The sequence below is a fragment of the Takifugu flavidus genome, chromosome 16, assembly GCF_003711565.1.
Source record: "Takifugu flavidus isolate HTHZ2018 chromosome 16, ASM371156v2, whole genome shotgun sequence".
NCBI classification, from domain to species: Eukaryota; Metazoa; Chordata; class Actinopteri; order Tetraodontiformes; family Tetraodontidae; genus Takifugu; species Takifugu flavidus.
Window position 1 is genome coordinate 6,747,711 of NC_079535.1, and position 24,590 is coordinate 6,772,300.

The 24,590-nt window shown below is 42.9% G+C and overlaps 3 protein-coding genes across 9 annotated transcripts in view; 1 reads left to right on the top strand and 2 right to left on the bottom strand.

Moving 5' to 3' along the window:
• Nucleotides 1-156: 156 nt before the first annotated feature.
• LOC130513222 (mitochondrial basic amino acids transporter) lies at nucleotides 157-7,012 on the bottom strand. 4 transcript variants are annotated; one of them, XM_057011921.1, is made up of 5 exons: nucleotides 6,508-6,603; nucleotides 5,278-5,321; nucleotides 4,712-4,755; nucleotides 4,309-4,392; nucleotides 157-2,230 (listed from the first exon to the last, which is right to left on the bottom strand). In XM_057011921.1, the coding sequence occupies exon 5, from the start codon at nucleotides 2,228-2,230 to the stop codon at nucleotides 1,448-1,450; it is 783 nt and encodes a 260-aa protein (XP_056867901.1). In that variant the 5' UTR covers nucleotides 4,309-4,392; nucleotides 4,712-4,755; nucleotides 5,278-5,321; nucleotides 6,508-6,603; the 3' UTR covers nucleotides 157-1,447. The 4 variants fall into 4 exon arrangements, with proteins under 4 accessions (XP_056867901.1, XP_056867903.1, XP_056867900.1 ...); XM_057011923.1 differs by lacking the exons at nucleotides 4,712-4,755; nucleotides 6,508-6,603 and adding an exon at nucleotides 6,891-7,012; XM_057011920.1 differs by lacking the exon at nucleotides 4,712-4,755 and having other exon boundaries at nucleotides 6,508-6,884.
• A 1,168-nt stretch (nucleotides 7,013-8,180) lies between these two features.
• On the bottom strand, nucleotides 8,181-11,712 carry LOC130513214 (tryptophan--tRNA ligase, cytoplasmic). 3 transcript variants are annotated; one of them, XM_057011907.1, is made up of 11 exons: nucleotides 11,580-11,712; nucleotides 11,083-11,207; nucleotides 10,422-10,635; nucleotides 10,215-10,323; nucleotides 9,949-10,068; nucleotides 9,640-9,822; nucleotides 9,458-9,558; nucleotides 9,232-9,344; nucleotides 8,978-9,151; nucleotides 8,759-8,899; nucleotides 8,181-8,615 (listed from the first exon to the last, which is right to left on the bottom strand). In XM_057011907.1, exons 2-11 carry the CDS (start codon nucleotides 11,191-11,193, stop codon nucleotides 8,457-8,459), a joined length of 1,425 nt encoding a protein of 474 aa, XP_056867887.1. In that variant the 5' UTR covers nucleotides 11,194-11,207; nucleotides 11,580-11,712; the 3' UTR covers nucleotides 8,181-8,456. The 3 variants fall into 3 exon arrangements, with proteins under 3 accessions (XP_056867887.1, XP_056867885.1, XP_056867886.1); XM_057011905.1 differs by having other exon boundaries at nucleotides 11,532-11,606; XM_057011906.1 differs by having other exon boundaries at nucleotides 11,379-11,586.
• Nucleotides 11,713-11,931: 219 nt separating this feature from the next.
• wdr25 (WD repeat domain 25) overlaps nucleotides 11,932-24,590 on the top strand; it is a 29,228-nt gene continuing 16,569 nt past the window's right edge. The window contains exons 1-6 of one of the 2 annotated variants that reach the window (XR_008946649.1): nucleotides 11,932-11,993; nucleotides 12,643-13,375; nucleotides 16,112-16,259; nucleotides 21,877-22,007; nucleotides 23,432-23,602; nucleotides 24,032-24,172. Coding sequence is in view for 1 of the 2 variants with exons in the window: in XM_057011904.1 (XP_056867884.1) it covers nucleotides 12,650-13,375; nucleotides 16,112-16,259; nucleotides 21,877-22,007; nucleotides 23,432-23,602; nucleotides 24,032-24,172 (1,317 nt within the window). In the remaining variant the exon portion in view is untranslated. The remainder of the gene's footprint in view (nucleotides 11,994-12,642; nucleotides 13,376-16,111; nucleotides 16,260-21,876; nucleotides 22,008-23,431; nucleotides 23,603-24,031; nucleotides 24,173-24,590) is intronic. The other variant, XM_057011904.1, reaches the window with a different exon arrangement.

Genomic DNA, 24,590 nt, shown 5'->3' on the forward strand with positions numbered 1-24,590 from the left:
CATTTTGTAAAAAAAAAAACTACCCTATATCACCACTAGAGGACAGAAAACAACGGCATATTTCACACTCGCATTTGTCATTTGCAATAAGTCTTTGAATTTTCCCAATTTTATGTTCCCATTAACATTTTTAAACTCAGAAAACGTGTAAACAGCTTTATTTGTAAGTTTTATTATGTCAAACTTTACAGTATGCATGCAGCTGTATTACAGGCAAAAAAATCATTTTAGGCAAACATCTAGGAAAACAAGGCATCAAAAACATGATTATTCTGAAGATCTGAGCACCTGTATTTACAAATACCTCAATACATAAAAGACTATGTACATAGACTTCAATAGAATAGAAGTCAATATTTCAACAGCCCTTGCACACACATTAGAGTTTAACTTCTCTTTTTGAAACGGTGTAGTTCCCCCTAAACCTGCCTGCATGGCGAACGGATTACTTAACTTCATAAAGGTCAGAAGTCAGACAGAATCGAGCAGTACAGAATCCGATCCTTCGAAGTTTTAAACTTTTTAAGGCTAGTGTTATGGTTTCACACTTCCAGACACCAAAAACCTCAATTACAGCACCAATGACCAGTTTTACATAGATAACATCAGAAAATCTGTGATAAGATGTGGTGTATAACCATATATATATGTATATATATATATACACATATATAAACACATCTTAAATACCTGCTGGGTGCAGCCAGCCTTTCCTTATAAATGGAGATTTGATTTGAAACATTCGTTTTATGTCTGCCAGGATGTCCTTGCCATCAGCTTATGCTGACACTAAACTCCTGATGCAAACGCGTGTTGCGTTTACTTTTGCATCTGAGTCCAGGGCAAACAAAGAAGTTTGCTTCCTTTTTGCTCACAATTCAAAAGAAAAACATGTTCATGAGTTCAGTGACAGGAGTGAATTCAAGTTTGAAGCTTTAATTACAGTTTAAACAGGGACAACAAACAGGAGGCGATCAGATGAAAAGAACGTGCATGTGTATTTTCATAGGGTTTATTGTGTTCCGACACATTTGTGGCAAAAAAGAAGAAAACCTGATTAATCGATGGAGAGGTTGACCAATCCAGCTCCCCCAAAAAAACCCTGACGTAAAAGAGACCGTGCAGAGATAAATGGCTGCCAGAATTCTTTTTGTAGACCTTTATGCTAATCATTAACGACCACCAGAGCAGTTGCCAGAAGCCCATGCTGTTTGTTTTGCTAGTATATATTTCACACATACTCTTAAGTGGCCAGAGATTATTTGGATCGAGACGTCTGCAAAACTCTGGTAGTGTCGAGTCGCCTAAATGACTGGAAAAGTGTACAAAAGTGAGCGTTTATCTCAACATACATATATATTAGTTAAATACTACACGTGTCTGCAGGTGCAGATAGAGACAGCAGTTGCCCTCGCTCAGTGTGGACAGCTGTGTGGAGCCCTTGGCCTCATTGCTGCGCGATGGCCTGCATGTTCTCCGAAGGCGGCTGCAGAGGCTGCAGCTGCGCCGGCTGCAGCTCAGAGTTCGGAATGCTGCACTCTTGTCCCTCGCGCATGTACAACAGAAACAGAGTCACCGTGGCGAAGGTGGCGGCGTTCACCGGGAACGCTCGGAGCAGGGTGGACACGAGTCCGCGGGAGAACACCCTCCAGCCCTCCTTGCGCAGGCTCTGTCTCACGCAGTCCATGATGCCGCTGTACCGGTTGACGCCGCCGACCCCGTCTGCTTGGAGGCGGGACTTGATGACGTCCACGGGGTAAGTTGAGATCCAGGAGGCGATGCCGGACATTCCGCCAGCGAACAGCAGCTTTGGAATCATGTAGGGGTCTTCCGGTTCGCAGCCGAGCGACCGCGTCAGTAAGTCGTATGCGAGAAAGTACACGCCGAAGCCGGGCGTCTCGCGCATCAAGGTGGTCACCATGCCGCGGTTGATGCCTCGGAAGCCCTCCTTCCTATAGATCCTGACCAGACAGTCCAGGGAGTTCTTGTACAACTTCCTCTTGGACTTCTTCTCACCGGTCCCCTGGAGCTGCATGCGTGTCTTGGCGAGCTCCATCGGGCAGCAGATGACGCACTGGATGGCTCCCGCAGAGGCCCCGGCCAGGAACTGATTGAGAGGCGTGTCGCAGCCAAGGCGGCGCATGGCGTTGCCCTGGACACCAAAAACTATAGCGTTTATGAAGGTCAAGCCCATCATCGGAGAGCCGATGCCCTTGTAGAGCCCGAGCATCTACAGAGAGAAGAAAGACTGGATTACCGTCCACTCATGGACCTTAGCTGTGTGTTTAGGGTCCTGTTCAAATCGAGAGGAGAGGAGAGGAGAGGAGAGGAGATACCTGTAAATGAATAAGGGGGGGGGGAGCAGAAAAACTACACAGGAATCAGCATATCTAGTCTGCTTGATGAGGAGGAGGAAAGGAGAGGAGAGGAGACCATGACCCAGTGGGTGACAGAGGCCTGTCAGGTGATCATGTTTCCGGACCCCGGCAGCCTCGGCCTATAGCAGCATAGCTAAGATGTGACCTAACGATTAGACGACCCCTTAAGTATGATAATTTGTCTGTCTATGATAGTAACTGGAACTACAGAATTAGTAACAATAAGCTTTTTCAAAGAAGAAGGTTTTAAGTCTGATCTTAAAAGTAGCGATGGAGTCAGCCTCCTGTACCTGGACAGGGAGCTGGTTCCATAGCAGCGGGGCCTGGTAGCTAAATGCTCGGCCCCCCATTCTACTCCTGGAAACTCTGGGAACCACAAGTAGACCAGCATTCTGAGAGCGGAGCGGTCTATTGGGCTGGTAAGGTATCACTAGCTCCTCCAGGTAGGATGGAGCTAGGCCTCTGAGGAGCTTATAGGTCAGAAGAAGGGTTTTAAAAATTATTCTAAATTTAACGGGCAGCCAATGAAGCGATGCCAGTACAGGAGTCATGTGATCTCTTTTGTCAATACCTGTCAGAACTCTGTCTGATCTGATTTTTGATCACCTGGAGGCTTCTTAAAGAGTTGTTTGGACACCCTGATAATAAAGAATTACAATAGTCCAGCCTAGAAGTAACAAATGCATGGACTAACTTTTCAGCATCAGGCCGCGTCAGCAGCTTCCTGATCTTTGTGATGTTTCTCAGGTGAAAAAAGGCACTTCTAGAGACTGTTTTAATGTGTGAGTTGAAGGAGAGATTTTGATCAAAAGTTACTCCTAGATTCCTCACAGAGAGACTAGATGTTAATGAGATACCATCTAGAGTGATCATGTGATCCAATCTATCCCTGAGAGGTTCAGGACCAAACACCATGACCTCAGTTTTTCCTGGGTTAAGGAGGAGGAAATTTGAAGACATCCAGGACTTTATGTTTTTAAGACAGGACTGGAGCTTCACTAACTTCTCTGTCTCCTCTGGTTTCATGGATAAATAAAGCTGGATGTCATCAGCATAACAATGAAAATGTATCTGTTGGAAGGTGAACTCTGAGGTCCTGACAGCTCTGGCTCAGGTTCCCTTGAAGTATTTGATATACATCGGACCATTTGTACAAACTCCAGCTCAGATTAGTGCAGCGCTGCCAGTGACCCCTGAGTCATGTCTCAACAGGACGCTTTCCCCACATCTGCCGTGCGGGTGGACAGCCAGCTCTGGGACAGAGTCCTGGTTGTTCTTCCACTTCACAAAGTTGCAGCCGCTGTGCGCTTGGAAGCCACCCGTTTCAGATCTGTGCCTCCACAAAATCCTGTTTCTGAGCTCTGGAGGCAGTGCCGGCCTCACGGGTCGATTTCTACTCTGACGTGGTCAGCTCGAAACACGTGGACGATACAGAAGGTACACAAACACATTTCAAAAATTCACATGAGAAGCAGACTGAATGGCTGAAGGCTGCAGCACACGCTGAAAAAACACCTTAAAACCGCACATCTTCATACGAAAAAGGAAATTTGTTTGAGGAACAGCAGTTTTTTTTTTTAATTCCATGACTTGATATATAAAGTGCTGAGAACAAACCAGTTCTATAATAATTATTGATCTTGGCTGGGGTTTGTGATGTCAGACACGCTGGAAAGCCGCCAGAAATGCGAGACATTTTCTCTCCTGGCAGCCACCAAATATACTGCGCACGTCTAAAGCTTTTTTTAGCCCACACGGGACTCGGAGACGGTGCCGTAACCGGACACTGTACAGTGAGGAGATTCACACTGGCAGTCAGCAGCACATGGCAGAAAATAAAACACACGTATTATTCCACAGCTGTGACATTTGCAAGCGTAATCTAAGAAAAATCTGAACGGGGGGGGTCCACTGGGGGGCTGAATCTTACCGACTCCTGCCGCACGATTGACTGGAAGCAGTGAAAGGTCCCGCGGTACAGGGGTCTGTCCACATTTTGAACCTGAAGCCTCACCTGCAGACAACAAGAGTTACGTTAGCAACCCGACGGACCAAAGAGAGCAAAGATGGACGCAGCAGGTGTAAACGACAGGTTGCATTGCAGGCTTAAACGTATATAAACAGGCATCAAGGTTTCAGACAGTAAATGTTCTCGTCAGGGTGTAAAGAAAGATAGTTAAGGGGGTGCAAAATTAGAAAAAAAAATAGGGGGGGGGACATCTACGGAGAATGAAGTTAAACAAGAGCAAACTGTCCTCTGTGCTTTGTATCTCTATACATCAAGACAAAATATTGGGTGAGAGTGGGGAAGAAAAGACCTTGACCATACTTACTAGGTCACATTTCCATGGAGAGCTTGTTTATGTCTCTCTCTCATCTACAACACAGTGACACTGCTGCTGTTAAAGACAGCCTCCCCCGGACACCAGCTCAGGGAGAGACGACAGTAAAAGCACAAGTACACAAGAGCTACAACCAAACCATTCACCATCTCTGTGCATGTCAGCGTGGCGTGCAAAGGCTAGCAACGGCGGTAACAAACAGAAGCAGCCGCCGGGGACCTGAAGGCATCGCGATGATAGGAAAACATGTGACGTTACATGGATTCAAACGTTCTGCATTATTTTAGAACGCGTGTTCGATAAACCCCTCTTGGAACGTAGGGATCATCTAGTTGCAGCAATCAAAGGCCACAACTAGCGGAAAATAAATGTGAAATAAAATGAGTAACTCTATTCTGATAAAAATTTGCATTTGATGGGCAACTTGATCAGTGACAATTTCAACCATTATCCAGAGTCAAGTGTTGCCAAATGAGCTAATGACAGCAAATTGGAGGATGGTGCGACTGCCTGATGTTAACGCCGAGTAAAAGACGGTGGAACACGCACACACCCACCTTTACAGTGTCAAATGGATGTCCCACCAAAACACCAGCCGCACCTGGAAAACAAGGGTTTCAAATTGAGCGTGAAAAATAAGAAATCACTCATCTGCTAATTAGCGCTTTATGCACAAAGCGTGTACCCAGCGGAGCACACACAGTGCAAACATGGTGTCTGAGGACCAGGAGAACGTCCTGCAAAAGCAAACAGCCCGTCAGTACTATACCCGTGTCAGACGTACAGTACAGTGGCCCTGGCCTTTAACTTATGCCAACGACCCAAAACAATCCTGCTGCCACAGCCCGTGTGTCGTATTCAAAAGGCAGAGGCGGCAACTAGGATGGCAAATTCATATCTGGTGTAGCAACATGCCGGCCGATATGTTGTGTGTCATTATGGATCATGCAAAGCACGAAAGATATTTAAGTTTCCTCGGTCAACAGTTGCTGCTGCTGAAATTCAGAGATTCTAATTAGATTAAGGCCCCTGTGGTTAAGGTAGCAGGGCTGGGCATGTATGAATCACTGAACAAATACCACAACAGTCTACGTCAGAAGATATCAGCGCCACGGATCTGTTGTGGATCTTGGACATGTTCTGGTATCTGAGATAAACCAGCTTCCTAAAAAGGTTAGACTGGGGCGTTTCCTGGGGGAAAATATGAGCATGAAAAGACATCTATTCAAAGAGGAAGGCATGGGCTCCATGTGTAGGCTTTTTGTCTGCACGGTCACTCCCTGATGAGGAATGGACAACGTCATCTCGGGGCAAAAACTACAGACGAGGACGAGCAGAGATTTTACAATAATCAGGGGGGTGAAGCATGCATTCATTAGTGGCGTATAAAATGCAAAACGTACTCTAAATTGTCTATTGGTTTTCCTTTAAGGATCACGTTATCCTTAGAAAATATTGGGTGAGAGTTGGGTAGAAAAGACCTTGACCTTATGTCCCAGGATAGCAGAGTTTAAGACCGCTATCTCCTGTGGAGGTGCACTAGAACTTGAAAGAAAAAACTTACATCCGGTTTCTTTTCCCCCACATTTCATGAAAGAAAATGTAACAGCTACAGCTTTCATTTGCATCACACTGCTGCATTTAAACCTAATGATAACAACAGCTGATAAGGGGAAAAGAACCTAATTTAAGCCCTTAAATATCCGGGCGTCGGCTGAATAATTAGGCAGGAAAAAACAGGTAACTGGTTAACGTGGCTAGTTGGCTAACATCAGCCCTTAGCTTACCTCCCATACAGCCCGCAACGAAGTCCATTGCCATTCCCTCAGAAATATATATTTATTTTTTTTTTAAAAGTCAGGCTAACTCGACGAATGTGAGTCTTTACAAATCCTCAGGTGGGTCGTTTGTTGGGAGAGGGGGGAAGAATCCGGAATATTTAGTGCTAAATCAAAACCCCCGGCTTGGTATCGATCCAAGCAGGTTAGCTCTTCCTTCGAGGTTGCTGATGCTGAGCGAGAAGAGAATCGCGAATAACGGTGAACTGGAAGACCGACTTTTGTGATGATGTGTCCGACTCTATAGCCTCGTTCAGCCAGAGCAGTTCTATTTCTGCACCGGACTGGGAGGCGGGGGTTAAAAGGGGGAAAAAGAGAAGACGAATGTTTGCCTTTTTCTCCGCCGCAGCCCAATCGGGAAACCTGGAGGAGGACAACTCCCCTAAAGACGACCGTCCGCCCCTCGCACCCATTGGTCGGTGCGGGACAAATTGTGGAAGGATCGGTGCGGGTTCTCCTGAACCAACAGGATTATCGAGCTGGATGTCGTCGGCGTGTACCGAAGTTTGATGACTACACCGATATGTTGTGTCGTTATTTCGCCTTCAGTCTTGCAGTTATAGTGTGTGTAACGTGTGACTTTGTCAATAAAGTTTTATTTGCGTTGCTTCTGCTGAAAATACATATGAAAAAACCCCACGCGCCCTAGAGTCGTTTACGCAGCACGAGACAGTAAATTACAAGAACACGTGACACGCAGTTGTTCCCTCCTCGCATTAAAAGCGCATTTCAAAATGTTTGTGCAAACTGAGCACACAGAGTTGCCCTATTTACTGAAGAAACATTTTTAAAAGCTTTAAATGTTTTAAGGTGTTTTTGTAGTTTGCATTGTCAGGGTTTATGTATTTGATGTGCCGTTCTAATTTACAGTTTTATATAAGCAGCGATGTTACTTATCAGTGTGCATGCAATTAATATGAATAAACTACTGTATAATGTGATAAACCTTTGTATCTTTATTGGTGTGGCAAAGTATTGAAATGCTGAAGAACAAAACATCAAATTCTGGGTAAAGGTCACATGAGGAAGGAAATAGAGTTTCCCTCAAAAATAGAAAATATTTACTGATATTCAAGGATTAAAAAGTGAAACAGTAGAACCACAGGCATTAACCTTGTGTCCAATTCTACTGATCACAGAAAATAGAAAAACATGACTTCACATTTCATTTGGTTTAATAAAATGATAATTGAACTAAATCAGCAAAAAAGGATTGATTTTAGTTTCACACAATCCAAAGTCAATACATAATCTGTGTGATGGAGAAAGGTGACCCTATAATTATATTTAACACATTTTCAATAAGTTTCCAACAAATTACTCAGTAACTTTAGTGGTTTTGTTGTCTGATATGGAGGTGCATTCCAGACAAACAGTTACATAATGGATTTTAATCTTAAGTAGTTTACTGTTTGCAATCTTGATAGCTCCAATTTTCTTCAGAGTGATGCTTTTTTTTTTTTTTTAACCAGATATCTCATGTCTGTGCCAGAAGTGCCCGATCCCTCAGGGTAACTAGGGCAAGATTATCTAACGAGTAAGGTCCCATGTGTAGACAACCACAAAGACTAATTTTTGGTTTACAGGATGTTTTCCAAGTAAACAAACAAGGCTTGAAGGCATTTTTGTCTGAGCAGATATGGACTCCAATGCAGAGCTTTAATCAACATTCACCCTGAGACCAGCAGTCAGGCTCATGACACATACACTCGTGCTGTAGACACAATAAACTCTATAAGATAGAGATGTACATGCTGCTCGCACGTAGGTGCAATCTGGATGTAAAATGTCCAGCTTCCACTTTCACGGTAACATAAGAAGCAACAGAAGAAGGAAAACTGCACGTTTCTTCTGGTACATAGATCAGAGGCGGGGGCAACATCGGCGTCGGTTTGAAGTCAGTGTTTAAAATTTAATGGCCTGGGTGTCATGAACTGCTTGACCGTTTCGTCCGTAACCTGTTTGCGCCGCTCTTGGTGCTGGGCAATCATTGGTTGGAGGGTGTCAATCAACATCTTCTTCAGTTCTCCTGTTAGGAGAGCACCACTGGCATAATCCTAGAGACAGAGTAAGAATGAAAGTGAGGTGAGGGAATGATAAACAGGGATAATAAATGAACAGAAACACAGTCAATGTTGGTGAGGTGCAGAGGAAAAACAGAAGATAAAGCATTTTTTCCCTTCCTCTGATCTGCCCTCACCTGTCTGATCTTTTCCAGCTGTTCATCATCCTCCAGGAAGAAAGTCAAGTACATGAAGGAGACATCAACATCAGGGTTTCCGCCGTGCTTCCTGTGCTCTTCCACTGTGTCCTTTCCTCCCGAAAACGCATGCTTGTTGACCTGCAAAGAACAGTTTCGCGAGGCACAATTATTGGTCTGCGGTCACACGCGACACAATCTGACCAGTAAAAGCCGCACCTTGGTTTTGATTTGTTTGGGTGTGTCCGTGAGGAAGATTGAGGAGTTTGCGTCGCTGGCGCTCATCTTGGTTTGTGCCCCCTGCAGGGCAGGGAAGAAGGTGGAGTGCAGCAGCGCTGGTTTGGGGTAACCAATCCTCGGAGCAACATCTCGGGTCATCCTGAAGTACGGATCCTGCATGAAGGAGATGAGCACGACGGTTAAACATGACACCAGCAGGCTGTATCAGCTTGTCACAGAAATATTTTCCTAACCTGGTCGATGGCACAGGGGATAAGACATTGGATATCTTTTCTACTTCCAAAAATCTGTGGGAAAGAGTTACTGAAGGACGGTGCTGCCTGGATGGCTGGGAAGCTGATCTTTCCTGGAATGACAGCAAAAATAAAAAAGATGAAGAGCCAAAATATTCCACTTGGAATCACAAAATACAGCAAATAACCTTCAAGCTTTTTTTTTTTTTTGCTAGTTTTGACTTACCAATGCAGTCGCTGTCTGTAAATCCAAAAATGCCTTTGACCTGGTTAAACGTTACATGCTTCTCAATCTTCACCACATTCCTGTAGAACTCAGGTGATGCCCTGCACAAATTAAAACATAGATAAAACACAATGAAAGCTAAATAAAATAAGATGTGGAGCCTGCTTAGAAGATCGGATTACCCCATGTAGTCAAGGTCAGAGAAGATAAACGTCTTGTTGACATCGAAACCACATGCAATGATGTCTTTGGCGTTCTCCACGGCAAAGCGGTGGCACTCCTCTATTGTTAGATCCTTCCACAGGTACTTTTCATCGTCAGTCAGTTGAATCACCAGAGGGATGTCGAAAACATCCTGAAGCCACCTGAGAGGGAAAAATGAGTTACATTTATGAACATTGCAGAAGTCTGCAAGGCTCATCATGTATCCACATGACAGATCCTTCACTCATATCCTCACAATAAATACGTTTACAGAGCAAATAACCCACTTGGTAAAGATGAATGGGATGAGATGACCGACATGCATGGCCTCCGATGATGGACCTCTGCCGGTGTAGAGATAGAAGGACTTCTGCTTCTCGTATGCATCCAAGACCTGGTGCATGTCTCTGTCAGTGGAAAGCGGAGCATTTGGAATGAGTTAGAGTATTTTCACAATTTGCTTTCATAAACACAATAAATATTTGGTGAGTATCCAACTATGGAACATAAATATGAATCTAGAAAACATTGTTCTAATCTTACATCAGCTGACCTGTGTGAAAAGAAGATTCCTCTTCGTAGGAAGCGGTGGGGTTTTTGACCTGAGACTTTCTCTATTCTGTCCACTAGTTGTTGGTCAATCTTGCTGCTTCCAAACCTTACTAATCAAAAACAGGAGAATATAACATTCATACCTGCTGTATATAATCCATGTCATATTATTACACTATGCATTACTTATAAAATAATCCCATCTCACCAATGAGTTTGTCATAATCCACTCCTTTGGCATTGGTGGTGGAAACGTTCCATGGGTCGACTGTGTCTTCATCATTACTGCCATCTGCTGTTGCCCCATTGAATGGAGCTGAGTTTTCTGAGGGGGGACTGCCTGCTTTATAATCCTGACCGGTCACTTGTTTGTATTCCAGTTTCATCTTTAGCAGCAACTGGATGGCAGCATCAATCTCAGCCTAGGAAACAAAAACATTGCTAGTAGATATCACTCGGAGGAATTTCAACAGAAGCAGGGAGCGGATTCAAAACTATTTTCATTCTATTTCCCAAATACTGTTCACAAATCTTTCTTTTTTTTTTTTTTTTTTAAAAAAAAAGGCATTTTACTGTGGGCAATGTGAGGTACACCTGTGCAATTAACCTGCTGTCGACCCAGCACATTGACACACATAAAAAAGTCTTAGACCTTTGGATCAGCTCATGAATAAAAAAAAAAGAGTGTTGCATTAATATTTCTCTTCAGTGTATAATAAAAGTGAATTACTTTGTAACTTCATGATATGAATGCTGGAATTTAAAACGGGACATCACAAATAATGAAAATGATGAGTTAGGTAGGTTGTTCTTGGAATTAAAGAGGTAAGAAGACAAATAAATATTTTGTTTAATTCAGTAGTACTTACTTTGTCAGATTTGGCTGTTTTCAAAGCCCTGACTTGGTCTCCTTGTGCTGTCAGTTTCTCGTACAGTTCCAGGGGACTCATGGTTCTTTCAAAGTCTGGACTGTCGGCCATCCTCTTTACATTGGCTGAATGACACAAAATGTTAAACAATTTAAAGATTTAACACATAATACAATTCATATAGAAGTTGCATATGAAAGAAGACCGTCAAGGAAGGATAAAACGGGATTATGGAGGCTATAACGATACATTGCAGCTCCTTCAACAGCAGTTGTGAGGACCATATGTGAACATACCAGAGCTAACTTGGCTACTTATCAAGCTAATCACGAAATACAGCTCAAGCGACACGTGTTGTCCTGCTTTTTGTGGAGGGATGCAACATACGTTGATCGCGAATCGCTTTACGCGGATGCGATTTTTAAAGAAATATTAAAGAACACGCATACCAAACAGTATTGTACACACACAGCTGACAGCTTTCTCATTCAACTTACATCAGCCTATCTGAGGCAGTGTTTAGCCCAATGTATTCCCCGAAAACAAGATTGTTCTAATGGTCCGGTGTTCTGGTGTTGTCTATTAACGCAAATGGGCAGCGTGGTACATTTCCTATAGTAAACCTGATACACATGATATTACGTTTAATTTAATTTTATACATACAGGCTTTGTGACGTAGTCATAAAGTGGTTACATTAGATAAAATATTCCGAAACATCGGACCATTGACTGTGGAACTCGCTCTGTTTTCCGCTGAAAATTTCATAATAAAAGATTAAAGTCTTAAACACATCGTGGAGTAATTGTACTTATTGGTACGATGCTTTTAATCTGAAATGCTTTGTCGGGATTTTGAGATTGTTGTGTTTTTGAAACACTTCCGGCGTGGAACCCCTCGCCAAAAGACAGGTACAACCATTAAACAAGATTGCTTTCATGGTTTAGTCAACTGAAATTTACATCTTCTTGTTTTTTTCTCTGTCCTTTTCTTAGAATTGGTTGTAGCTAGATGCATGTTTTGTTCATTATTCGTATGCCAGCTTGTGTTTAAAGGTATAATTGAGGTGTAATGGCTTAATCGTAGGAAGCAAATGATAACCAGTAGTTCCAAGTTCTCTTTGTGAACTGTCTGAATGGCTTTAAAGACGTCAGAAAAATAAACTATAAAATAGGAGTATGGCTAAGATGCCTGGATGCTAATCTAATTGTTTTGGGTTTTTTTTTTTAAAAAATCTTATTTATTACTTTGTTTCCTATGAAATTAAAGAGGCGTTGGATGAGATACTGTTTGAGACAAAAACTGATTAGTATTTAGGGACATTTAAATCATCTTGTGAAAATGCTGTTGAACTATTTTCTCACCTTAATGAATCAAACTTCAAGAATTCCTAATACCTTCCCAAAATTCGCTATCGGTGCACTTCATGGCTGAAGTCCATGCTGAAGCTTTTCTAAAGTAACTAACACATCGGTGCAACACACTAAATAACCACTGAGTGTCACTCTAGCAGCGCAATTTTACAAAGTAAACTCATTTTTACCCTCTAATTTTCAACAGGAAGAAAATGTCTTCGCTAGTTGCCTATGAAGATTCAGAATCAGAAGATGAGAATTTTGAACTAAACATGGCCAGGACGTCTACTCAAACTGAATCTTGTTATGAAAAGCAGCAAGTCACAGCGTGGAAGTCCTCTGGCGTAGAACCAAGTCTTCACAGCTTCATACCTCAGGCAGCTAGATCAGCGCAGGACTTTCATAAAACTATCCCAAAAGGAAACACATCTTCACTATATTGCCATTCACAGCCTTTGAACTTAGCGTCACCATATTGCTGTGACAACACAGCAGCAACTCATCTTTGTAGTGATTCTAGGGCACCTCTGAATGTAGGTGAAACTGAGGGAAGGCTGTCATCCCTGCAGAGGCTTCCTCACATCATACAAAGATCTGATAATAGGTTGAAATCATCCAAACGACTTTGCAGTGACTTATCTGGTGTCAGACCTTACATGCCTAAAAGGCAGAGACTGGGCACCGTCGCAGCCATGGAGGACTCCAAATTTACAGGAGAGCAATCCAAAAGCAATCAAACAACAGAAAGCCCGATTTTGTCAGGCGTTTCAGAGCGAATTAGACACTATATTGATGAAAAACGTGGCGTAGCTGGGATACCAAGAAAACTTCTCATGAGCCTGGGAGGTCACCAGGGTCCTGTGAACACTTTGCAATGGAGTCCAATACCTCATCTTAGTCATCTGCTGTTGTCTGCTTCCATGGACAAAACATTTAAGGTATGTTTCATCCACTCAGCTGAAAGCTGTGATCAGGTTTTTTTCTTGTGCCTCCCATAACAGGTTTTCCCCCCCACATATAAATATTCATTCAGTAGCAGTTTTTTATTTCATAGCAGGGAAACAACCCCTGATTTCCCTATCCTAAAGGTCAGGTCATGTGGGTGCCTCGCCAGCAGCTAAATGTTACCATACCAGAAGGACAACATGCATTCTACCAGCATCCCAAGAGGGCTCAGAATAATTAATGCATGAGTTTATTTGCATGATTATACAATTGCAGCACTAAGGCTGCCTGGTTTGGCAGTTTGTGTAAGATGGTGCAGATAAGGTGAGCAGATTTCAGTTATGTTTGTGCTCTTCTCCAGTTTACCAAGCTAGCTGCAGCGATGCAGACCGGAGGACCTGCACTTCATTTAAACCCTGAAGATATCTTCATTATCCGAAATCTCCTTGATTTCATGGCAATTTACAGGGTTTATCAAATGGAACAATATCAAAGCAACTTTAAAACACACATACACACACACGCCCTTACTGTGTTTATTAAAACATATTCAGCCCTGCTGCACCACTTTATTATACTCTAATCACGCACTAGAGATTTCTGCTTAAGTGGCAGAGAATAGGATTAGGTCCTTATCAGGATTACTTATTAGTTAAAGTTGAATGAAGTTAAATATTCATTCCAAAAATGCAAATATCTCTCTTCAACTGAGATATTAATCATTCTGGAGAATAATGAACTAAAAAAAAACTACAAGTACCTAAAATGCAATGCTGCTATTTGTATTAGTAACACTTCTGCTACTGCCACCAGTAAGAAAAAGGCAATGCTAATGTGTTTTTATACTTTGAAATACCGTCTCACCTATGTGTTTATTCATTGTTAATGTTGGATTGGTTATTTTGCAGTGTTCATTCCTTTCATTTTAAACATATGTAAATTGAAATACATGTTTTCTTTGAACATTGTCCATTCTGAATGAGCAAACCTGATTGCATAATTATTAAGAGGCTGCATGCATTGTGGTGTTCTTTGTTCTGTGTGTGAAGAGACAGGAGCCCTGCTCTGTGAAGTCTTAATGCTCCAGTCTATGTGTATCTTCACAACTGTCCCCCCCAGCGCCACTGTCCCCACCTTCATCCTCTCTGTCCCTCCCTCGCAGGAACAGCGAGAGTCACGCTATTATTATTCCAGCGTGTTTGCAGCTGTCGTCACCATGGCTACAGCAGGTGTGAGGCCGAGGTTCTAAGTTGATAACACGAATACCAATTTAGCTTTAATTACCACCAGTCATTTAGGAAGCTGATTAGCCCACTGAGTCATTTGCACATATCCATTCTGTGTGTCTGCTAAGTGAATGGTGAAATTGGAGGGGATGCAAACAAACAAGTGTTCATTGACAGAAGCCCAACATTGCTCAGGGTTATTACAGGGGCTTGTTTTCAAGTTGTGCTGTAGTGATATGAAGAAAAGGCTGAACCAATGTTCAACATTTTCAGTCTGTGTGGATGTGTGAGTGACTTAGAGAGCGGATTCTCCATTTACCTTGAGATGGCAGTGTTTCCCCAATCTGTTGGTGAATGTTTAGAAATGCACGTAATCAGTTCTTCACTTTCACTCTTGTCTTTGTGCAATTAACAGTGCAGCTCTTCCCTCTTCTCTTTGCTCTCCCCGGTGGCTCCTGCGGCATCTGTTTGTTAAAGCATCGCCTGCCACATTAATACGACAACCCCCCTCCATGCGGCAGCAGCCCCCTCCCCAGCCTGGCTCTTGTAGGAGAGATGGCTTGGGCTGACTTTCTTATGCTGTGTGATGGAAACAGCTTTAATAATGAAACACTAAGAGAGGCTCGTGGAGGGATCTGCAGAGCCTCACACTAGTCTTCAAAGTTCCTCTGTGGCCCAGTCGCGACCAAGGATTTTAAACAAAAGATGACTTTGTCATTACTGTAATGAACCAGCAGGCACAGGACCACCAGCCATTTTTCTCTGCAGGAGTTTTATGGAAAGTTTTCTTTCTTGTTCTCTGAGAATTCTACTCCCACTCATCTGTGAGCCAAATGCTGGTTTAAGACACCATAACATCAACCACTGCCAAAAAAAAAAAAAAAAAAAAAAAAAAATCAATATTAGTTTTAACAATTCATTCATAACTTTTCTGTAGGGTCTGATTTTGGCGCACTTGCAACAATCACATCTGATGAAAGAGAAGCTTTGTACACTGCTGTCTCCATAATCAGCAGACTGATCTGTGACAATAGAACACCTAAACAATAGAACTGATTCACAGGCAGACTCAAAGGTGGATGGATTCATCTTCAAAGATTTTTTTCCCTTGCAAATTCAACAAATAGGCCTGATTGTGTAGATCTAATGGCAAAAATGGAGCAGCATTCGCTAGTCATTTGATTTCACCTCATAACAATTGAGTTCAGGTGAAGAAAGCTAGGATTCTATGTGAAAGGGAGGCAGAGGTCACTCGCAGTGCCTCATTCTCGCAGAAGGACTTTCAGGGCCAGAGGATACAGCGCATTCTTCCTCTAGAAAGACTCTATCTCTTTCAGTCACAAAAGGTGTGGGGAGTTTGTCTAAATGTGTAAGATAAAATGTTGCTCTTTTATTTTAGTCTCAGTTTGAACTAAATGCATTAAAACCTGTGTGGTCTGACAGTTGTGCATTTAAAATCAATTGCTGTTGCTTGGATTGAGGTGAAGTCTCCATGCGTGGCAGGTCTGGGATGGAGCAGAGAGCGGCCGATGCCTGAGAGCTTACACCTGCCATACGGGAGCCGTGCGAGATGCCTGCTGGACCCCCTGCGGGCGGCGTCTTCTTACAGGCTCGTTCGACAACACGGCTGTGATTACAGACGTGGAGACGGGTGAGCAGCAACATTTCAGACTGATCTGATGAAAACAATAATCTCAAAATACCACTGCACCAAACTAATTCTCATTTCTTCTGTGCTGATTTTTGCAAGTTTTTTTTAACTATATTGTTCGTATTTGGGGGAAAAACAAGACAAATTTTCAGTAGGCACTGCAGTCGGTAATTCATGCCTGGAGTGAGTCTAAATTGCTATGGACCAAAAAACCTCATAACTGCATAAATTGTACTTTATTTACGCTTGACCCTACTTGACCTGGAAAATTTGCATTTGTCTTAGTTCAAATACCTTTGAAATAGTTCAGAGGTATTTAACAAAGTTTGATTCAAAGTGAACTCAAAGAAATCTACAGTTGTGCCATCAGGCTGTTAAATTATGGGCTGGCATTTGATTGATGGTGTACATTGTTACAGCGCAGGTTGTCTCGGTGCATTACACTTAATACGCATTGTAATTGGATCTGTTGTCTTGTCCACTTATAGAACATGAAACAAATGTAGCACGTTGTTCATTCCAGAATGGGCTACAAACAGACCACCAGGATAAGCACATGGACCACAAACCTTGTTTTAAAGCCCCTGTGGCAACAACATCTTTTGGGTCAACACATGGCTGTGATGACGTGCTGCTCTTTGCACTTTCGCTCTCAGCATGTCAGTCAATACTGCCGATAAAGCCTACAGATAATTTCATGGCCAACCCATTAAATGCACAGGCAGCTGCAGGAAGGGGGTCAATAATAAACACGGGATGGAGTGAGTGAGACCGAGAGAAAGAGAGGGGGAGAGAGAGAGAGAACAGAGTTATTCCTTCCACCTATCTCAAAATGGCAGGAGGTGGCACGGGGCTGCTGTTGAGATAGGTCCTCGGTTTCTTCATGGAGGAGGGGAGTCCATCTTCAATTATAAAAGTTGGTTTAAAATCTATATTTAATAGATCGAAAAACTCTGGCATCATAGTAAAGATATAAGAAAGAAATGAGGCTTTGAAAATAAGTCTCTTGAATGTTTCTGCAAACTGTCGTCCACCAGTGGAAATGTCTTGGACAGACAGAGCAAGATAAGTCACAGATGGGTCTATACTCGAGGTATTTGAACTACTGCTTAAGAGAGGGAGAGACTTCAAAATGGGATTGTTGTTGAGTTGTGGTTTCTGGAATGGACCTTTAGGAGAACCAGTGGGTCGCTCGAAGACCAGAAAATGGCTCAAAAAAACATCCAGGAGATGCAGAGCTGAAAAAGAAAGAGTACTAATGAAAGTCCTGGGAAAACTTAGATGAGGTGGAGGCAAGCTGGCAGAGGTGGCCGGCAGGAGAGACGTACATGAGAACAGCTGGAGGAGAGATTTGAGGGAGCGCAGCAGAGTGAAGTGTAAGAAATCTCGCTTTCCTTTACTTCCCACACAGTCTTCCACTTCAGATGAAACAGAAATACAAAGTCAGCTGTCACAGTAGGGAAATGGAATCTACCGTTGAAGACGTCCACCTTGAAAGTAAAAAAAAAAGCTGAGAGAAAAGTTGATGAAACTCCAGCAGAAGAGAAAGATGCAACACACAGCTAACAGGGTGGATCCTCGACAACCTGGATGACAAACACATATCTTCATATCTCTGCATATGAGCGCTGGCTGCTCTGCAGGACCTAATGGTCAAAAAGGAACGTCCAAAAAAACGGGTCTAATAAATACACAAATAAATTGTGGGAGCAATTTGTACCCTCAATTTTCTTCTGTGCTTTTTTCCCTCTCTGTGCTCTCTTAAAACACTCTCTTTATTATCTGTAGGTTCATCATATCTGAGGATCAGGCTGTGCAGAGGGGTTCTTACTTATTAATACAAGTAGTCTGAAGTGTCTGACATTTCTAATCACATACAGGAATATTCAGTTTAACAAGACATGAAACCCAAGTGGCATCCATAATGAAAGCTAAGTTACTAAGGGATTTATATCACTAAAATATGATTCATTGTTTGCTTTCACAAAACTAACAATGTCTGAAGTGCAGTAATTTCTAAAAACTAGCACAGATTACAACATCTCTGCAGCAGACCCTGTTGGTACAGTATATCTACAGAGACTGATGGGACGCTGATGTGGCTCTCTAATGAGGGGGAATGTCATCTTTATGCTCTCTGCCGGGAAGAGGAGCCATTGATCCCCATGCTTGACCGCAGAGTCACATAACCAAATGCTGCGGCAGCGGCCGTGTTTACAGAAAATGGATTTCGAGAGGAGGCCAAGCATCCGGAACAGCGTGCGGGTCCATTTTCTTTGCCGGCGTTTTCAGTTGTTTCCGCATCCAATTTAATTTGTAAAATCCTCCACCCGCTCCCAGCGGAGCGCAAACGGTGTGTCACTGCTGAGAAGCAATCGGGAGAGGGAGAGGAGTGTATCGGGCGAGAGAAGCATATTGCAGGAGAAGGAAAAGGGAGAGCGCAGCAAAAAGGAATGGAAAGAGGCAGGATGAATTCAGATGAAGACCAACGGGGAGAGCAGGAGTGGGTGAGAGGAATAAATGAATTTCATCTGGAGGGCTCTAGTGTGAAGTGGCAGCTGTTGTCAGCGTCTTCCCTGGCTGATTGGCAGAATAAGATATGCCCATGACGGGCTGCTACAGGTGGACATGTCAGCGTGTGCTTGTGTGAGCAGGTCTTGGCTTCTCTGTCCAAATCCCTTCCGGCACTGTTGGAATGGAAGGTTTCCAACAGAAAAGAAAAAACACCCACAAAGGAAGAACCAGCACTCATGTAGAATCAGCACATATTACGTCCACCTCATGCTTTGCAGAATAACACCCGCTATTGTCATGAATTCATTTTTTTACACGAATGACCTGCAAGCTGTGTGCACCAGCACTGTGCACGTCCATCCATTTACTATACCTGCTTATCCTTTAGAGGACCACAGGCGCTGGAGCTGATCCCAGCTGACTTCCTGCAGGCAGGAGCACACCGTAGACAATTAATCAAAGCCCCGACAGAGAGGCACAGCCGTTCACTCTCGCCGTTGCACCTACAGGCAATTTGGAGCCTGTGCCAGTCCAGTGGGGAGCAGAGAGAAAAAGAACTGTGGCTGAGTGGCTGTGGGTCATTCTGAGCAGCAGAACACTGATTTTGTAACATTACATGCAGGAGTTTATCTCAACAAAGGATGTGATGTATCAACGTGCTAATGAATGTTAAGAATATATGTGAGCTAAAGGCTGAAGCGCTGCACATCCTAGGACAGGAACTGCAGGATCTTAACTGGAAGCACTTACCTGCACTGCAGCCTCTGAATGAGTCTCGGTAAACTGACACTTTTGAGAGGCGTCTCTCCTCTGAGAGAAATGAAACAAACGTCATCGTGGGTTGAATATCTGTCATGTGTGAAGCATATTCTCCAACGTTTGTCAGCGTCAGCAGCCCTTAATGACACAGAGGAGCAGCGAAGTGATAATAATTCAATACAGTGTGATGATTTGGCATTCTTTCCACTTCTAGCTTATCAATCGATCCGAGATCTCTTCACCAAGTTCAATGTGCTGTTACAGGACATAACCACTTCCTAAACTTGGGAGGTTTTTATCTCATAAATACAGTATTTGTCTCTTGAAACTGAACACAAACTTCCGTAACATGTAGAGGTGTGCAGTTGCCATGGTGATTGTTGTTAATCAAGTCGGTTTTGATTTTTGCTCTCCTCCTCCTAGAGACTTTTCTATTATCATTATTTACCTAAACATGATGAACATTTTTAATATTTATCAAATATCTGCTTTAGCGCATTCACCTTCTTTGAGAATCATATAAACCAAACCATTATGTTCCCTTTGAACAAGGCGTGGTTTTCACGTTTTTTAGTTGTTTATCATGACTTCTCCCTCCCAATATCTACTTTGAGATGCCTGTTTAAAGCAAGCTTTGCAACCTACATGGGTGGGTCAGTTAATGAGGAGAAAATCTACAACGTCCCAGGTCCCCCTCTGCTGTCAAACCAGGCTCATCCACGTCTCTGTCACTTTAATGTCAGTTCGTGTCACTTTCTGGGCTGCAAAGTAAACTATGGTGAAGCAGGGACCGATCACTGCAGCCTTCCCCTTATCTTCCCTCCAAAGGAGCCTAATTAATCTTGCTTAATTAAAATATGACAGGGCCCTACTTACTGTGAGGGGAAGGCTGATGTTCTCATCGCCTTGCCAAACATGAGTTTTAAATCTCAGTGACAGATCTCCTGCACATCACCCTGAGTAAGCTAATTAAGGGGTAGCCCAGAGAAATTGGTTGTTAAAACTTTGGATTATTGCAGTTCAAAGTCAGGAGCGTGTTCCCCCACCCTGTCGTCAAATATGGACCTTTTTCGGTGCAGTTTACAGCCCGTGACCCCCTCGTAAAAGAGTATGTGGTGTGCAGTGCAGTTTGTTGTGGGCTGACTTTTTTCTTTCAATTATTTTGGAGGGGGTTGTTGGCTAAATTAATGGGGAACCAGTCAGCCCCGAGCTGCTCTACTTTGCATAGCGATCGCCTGAGCCGCTGGTTCGTGTTTGCGTCTGGTTCCTTTTGTAGCCCTCCTCATTGTTTTCCAAGGAAACTAGCCTGTCACTTTTAATCACATTTAAACCCACCATTTTCTTTTTACGCTTTTAATTGATTTTGATAAAACACCCTAAAGCCATAACAGTGTTTTATATGGCGTTTTTCTTTTTGCGCTATAGCTGCCATATTAATTGGAACTGAACGTGAATCAAATTACCTACCTGCTTGGCAGCAGATGTGGAGCAATATAGTCACATGTTCCCACGCACACAAGGAAAGATTCAGTCTGCAAGATCTTTGTCAAAGATGAATGAGAGACAGACAGAAAAAACAGAGCTTTTATCTGATTGCTAGAAAGTGTCTATAGACCCGTGAGGCATATTTAGTCAGAATATCACCAAAGTGACACACACACACACACACACACACACACAACACACACACACACACACACACCACACACACACACACACACACACACACACACACTTCAAACAATCAACTCCACACATCTTTTCCTCTTGAATTTTTGACGGCCCGTTTGGCTGCAGCTCTCATCAGTCCTCAATTCACTTGTTACCATCAAAGGAGGGGTCTCGGTTTAATTACACAGTCTTTACTGCACAGATGTCTAATGGCTGCTTCACAAGGGGGATTGGCTCCTCACAGTGTGCACAATTACCAAACCAAAGAGGAAACAATATGTAAATTTATCTATTTAGTTTAGTCTTGACAACCTTTAATACAGAAAAAAAATCCAATCAAGCTTCCCAAATAAAACAAACTGCAGCAGTTTGTCCTAATTCATTAGTTTAGTACTCTAAAGCCTTTATTTAAGGGAAACAAAGTCAATTTGTTTCTGCTGTAGTCTTTTACAACAGTAGGTCAATGGTTTTATTATTTTTGGAATTTTAATAGTTGTGGAAGAACTAGTTTGCTTCCTTGTGATGAATTTTGTATTTGAAGAAGAGTTGGAGAATAAAGTGTGCAATTTCTCTTCGTATAATAGCATTTTGTGAGCCAGGCGGCGTTTCGATATTCAAAAGGACTCATTGATCTTGTCCTCTCGATCTGCCTTTCCTGTCTTTTCATCTGCAGGGCAGCAGGTGGGGAGGTTTGACAACCAGTTCAAGGTGATGTGTCTGGGCTCGCATCCCAGCATTCCAGAGACGTTCCTGTGTGGGGGTTACAGTTCGGTGGTCAAGGCCTGGGATTCTCGCTGCAGCAAGGTCAAACTTATCAAACTCCTTGGAGACGGTTTATTGGGTTTTATTGACATGGCTTCACCAAATTTGGCCTTTCCTAAATCGAAAGCAGCTAAGCTTTGAGCGCATGCCTTTCATCCACAGACGAGATGCAGGCCACCACCATGCTGCCAGATATTTAGGAAAGAAAACTGTAGATAGTCACCTCATTTTAAAGCAAAATTAAATTCAGCATTCATGATTCTTTCCCCTGAAGCTGCAGCCTGATATTGTTATTAAGGTTAATGGACTCTTTTATGTGATAAGCCTGTTTTCTCTCTCTGAAGCTGAGCCCCCACATTGATTTTTCTCCCATCAGCAAAGCAAGCAGAGGGAAACAGTCCTTTCTCTGCAGGGCTTTTTTTAATTAATACAGCAGGGATCACTTCTGCCAGTAGGTGTCAGTATGAGTGTAGCCCAGCCCAAAGCAAATTGGCTGGAGCACTCTGCGGGCGTGTCAGCGTTAGCCTTGGGCTGTGCGGTTCTCGCTCTGGGGTGAAATTACCCCATTAGACAAAAAAGGGCCGCCGCTCTGAAAGACACAGCATTTTCCCATTAGCCTGAGGTTTTTCTAAATGGGCTTGCTGTTCAGTTGCAAGATTGTTTCAGCATCCTGTGTTTTTTTTATGTGAACAAAGCTCAATTCCGGGTTCAGGATGTTCTCAAACATCCTGTGAACAAACTGATTAGAATTTAAAAAAAAAAAAAAAACCCAATGAAGTCTAAAAACTCTTCCTTTTGAATGTCGGGCTTTCGCCTTTGTATTTTCTAAGTATTGATTTAATTCTTTTCATCATTCATTATTGGCTGATTATAATCTTTTCAAGAGAATCTTGTCTGAACTTTGTATTTCGCCTCAAAACAAGGATTCATTTCCATCAGCAAAACACTGAAAGAGACAGAACTGTTGCCTGCTCTTCTGAGGTCTGTAAATAGGTCAATTAGAGAGGACAAAAAGTTTTTTGGGTGGTGTCAACTCAAACAGCACAGATAACTAACTGAATTATGCAGAAAATACCAGGTGCAAGGATCAGTGTGTCCAGGCCGTATCCATCCCAACACCCATGTGTCAGGGGTCGACTTCTAATTCAGAGCCAATGCAAATATATATTCATTTTTATAAGGCCAGCTATTAAGGGTTATGCTACAGCTACACTACATCGCAGGTTTCTGAGCTATAAATATCATCCACCAATCAAACAAGAGTGGTTATTAGCTTGGTGAAATTTATTTTTACTTCTTACTAGGTTTAGAAAAATGGCAGCTTTTTACTGTTAAGCACTGTACAATCCCAGTACCAGTAAATGGGATTCAGGTATCTTTGACACGAGCAATTAATAGAAAATGTTAGCGCACATGATTTATTAGCATTTCTGAATTTGCATGCCTGTGTTTATGCTGCCGTCCAGGTGGTGAAATTGTACAAAGCGAGTATCCAGCAGACCTTGGACATCCTGTTTCTCAGAGGTGGTGTGGAGTTCATAACCAGCTCCGACTGTGTGAGCAGGGACTCAGCAGACCGTACCCTGATTGCCTGGGACTTTCAAACCACAGCCAAACTCTCCAACCAGATTTACCACGTAAGGATCTCCTTTTCTATTCCTCTTAAATGTCTATATAAAGTAATTGAGGTTTTCTTACAGTACATCCCTGAAAAAGTTGGATTTGAAACAGACTGAGTAATGAGCCTTGTGAAACCGGCGCATTTTGACAGTTACGCAGTGCAGAGCCAACTGTGTGCTTTATGATGTGTGATACGTGGCCCACCTGTTTCAAACGCGGTTTCGTTAACTGTTGTGGGTTTTGGCACTGAAAAAATTCACTCGAGTCTGAAACGCCTGTGCACATTTTTCGTTGGTTAAAAAAATGAAACAACACACCCTTCAGTAAATCTAATTAATGCTCCTCGTTAACATGCAGCTCACTTCCTGTTGGGGGACAAAAAGGAAAGGTCAAATCATGAATTAATTTCTCTCTCTGGATTCTTTCGGCCATTCATCTAAATCCAGGAACGATACACATGTCCCAGCCTGGCTCTTCACCCACTGGAAGAGGCCTTTGTCGCTCAAACCAATGGGGACTACATGGCGACATTCTCCTCCCAGAAGCCTTATAAGATGAACAAGAGGAGGCGATATGAAGGTCACAAGGTGAGAAACAGCAAAGATGAAATGGAATGTTTTGACAGGCCCGGTTGATGCAAAATTATTATTATTTGGATTTACACGTCTAAGTTGCAGTTTAAATGACCTTTGTGGATGTCTGTGCTTCAGTACTTCCAGAACTAGATGGTTTTTAAAATGACTAAAACCAAAAAGTCCAAAGAGAATTTCCCCTATTCTTTCGACCCAAATTTAGACCATCACCCCAAAATGCAGAGTAAACTCGACAGATATGCCGACATCACGCTTTCTCAATGACTGACTCAGCTTCTTTGTGATCACATGCCCACAACATTTAGGCTCCAGAGGTCTGCAATCAACTAAACGGCAATTCGGTTATTGCGCTGACATTTTATTATGCTAATGCTAACATCACTCTCGGCGGAAGGTTAATGCGTCGTGACTG